Here is a 1,851-nt window from a genome sequence, read left to right as displayed (position 1 = left end):
GGTTGTGTGTTTACTGATGCGTCAACGCTGTCTGTCTTTTGTTTCAGAGTTCGTCTTTCCCCTCGCAATCTGCCGCCAAAGTGACCAATCAGGCGTCGACGGACAAACCCAGGACCAACCATTTCCCCTCCGGTATGTGAAACTACGGAAGAATCTTGTGCTCTTTTCCAAGCCTCTAATCTTCTGGCGCTCACATGACCTTATGCTGTTGCGAGCGCCGTAAAACCTCTACTAAATTTAAACTAAAACATGATACTAATACTGTGTCTGTCTCTGTCTACTGTCCCAGAATACAGTGTATGGGCGGTTGGCGGGTGCTCTGATGCGGTTTGCTTCTTCTTTCCTGTCAAACATCTCCGTCCTGATCTCTCCTCCTTCTTTTTTGTGTTTTTACTCGCTTTTAACACCTGTAATCTTGGACACTTTTACAACCTTGTTGTGTTGCAAGTGCGGTAAAACTCTTACTAAAATAAGAATAAAGAATACAGTGTTTGACTTCTCTGTTCTCTGTCTTTGCTTCTCTCTACAGTCCAGTCCAGCACAACACAGTCGGAGAAGCCTGCCAGGACAGAGCCAATCAGAAGTGCCGAATCTTCTCAGATGGAAACAGACTCAGTGGAGACAACAACGCTGACGCAGCAAGTCGAGAGACAGTCAAACGAGGCTTGGAACTTGACGGGAAGTCGTTCTGTGTCGGGTGGAGAAGAGCTCTCCGCTGTGTGTGGTGTGTCTGGCGCGGAGAGTATGGACGTGTCGCAGTTTGGGGCTCCGAGCTCTGGAGGGCAGCAACAACCTGCTCGCCCCCCTCCCACCACTGACACAACCCCCACCACCTCCTCCGACATCAGCTGCAACAACTTCAGCAGCAAGAATCCCACAACCATTAGCACCACCAACACCTACAGCAGCAACTTCAACATCTCCAATGCTGCCACTACCAACATTAACATCAGCAACACCACCACCACCACCATCAACCCCTGCTCCATCTCCACCACTTTTGACAACTCCACCACCACCAGCAACACCAATCCAACCTTCATTAACACCAACATCAACACCGCAACGGTCGCGACCACCATCAACACCACCACCGCTGCTACCACTACCACCATCAATACTGCTTCGGCTGCGACCACCAGCAACACCACTACCCCTGCTACCACCAACACCATCACCAGCAACACTACCACTGCTGCTTCCACCATCAACACAACCACCGCTGCAACCACCAGCAACATGGCTGCGACCATCAACACCACCGCAGCTGCAACAACCATCAACACCACCGCAGCTGCAACAACCATCAACACCACCGCAGCTGCAACAACCATCAACACCATCGCCATGGCTGCTTCCACCAGCAACACCACCCCCCTGTCACAGAAAACTGAGATCCCCTCTGTGTGTGGCTCGACGTGGAGTGTGGTCCACACTGACAAGTTGTCCTGTGTCGGCAGCCGACGGGAAACTGACGCAGAAGCCGCGTCGTCTCTGGGTAGGAAAGTCGGAGAAGCTGCTGGTGACCCTGTCAGTGGTGTGGCAGTTGTCAGTGACACGACAGTGTCGGGCCCGCGTGTCGTCGGTGACGGATTAGTGTCGGACGGCTCTGAGGGTGACGACGGCGGTGACCCCTGTAGAGGTCAGGAAGAAAACCTCTCACCTGCCCGAGAAGACGGTGTCATCGTCATAAGTGACATCGAATAACCCGACAGTTTTCTGAAATAATGCCACGTTTACCTGGAATGTCCGATATTTTTTTGTCTTTGCTTTCGTTTTTGTTTCTTTCTTTTTTTTCCCATCTGTAAATTTTTCAATACCTCCTTTTTGTACTTGTAGATATGTCATCAT

General features: G+C 51.1%; 1 protein-coding gene across 1 annotated transcript in view; it reads left to right on the top strand.

The window, feature by feature from the left end:
* LOC101852743 overlaps nt 1–1,845 on the top strand; it is a gene marked incomplete in the record, with an annotated part of 44,066 nt that extends 42,221 nt beyond the window's left edge. The window contains 2 exon segments of the mRNA XM_013090217.2: nt 48–132; nt 530–1,845. Of these exon segments, the coding sequence (XP_012945671.1) occupies nt 48–132; nt 530–1,707 (1,263 nt within the window).
* Between the last annotated feature and the right edge of the window lie 6 nt (nt 1,846–1,851).

The sequence above is a fragment of the Aplysia californica genome, unplaced genomic scaffold, assembly GCF_000002075.1.
Source record: "Aplysia californica isolate F4 #8 unplaced genomic scaffold, AplCal3.0 scaffold01180, whole genome shotgun sequence".
Lineage (NCBI taxonomy): Eukaryota > Metazoa > Mollusca > Gastropoda > Aplysiida > Aplysiidae > Aplysia > Aplysia californica.
The sequence above is the reverse complement of the archived record's forward strand: the minus strand, read 5'-3'. Positions and strand labels throughout refer to the sequence as shown.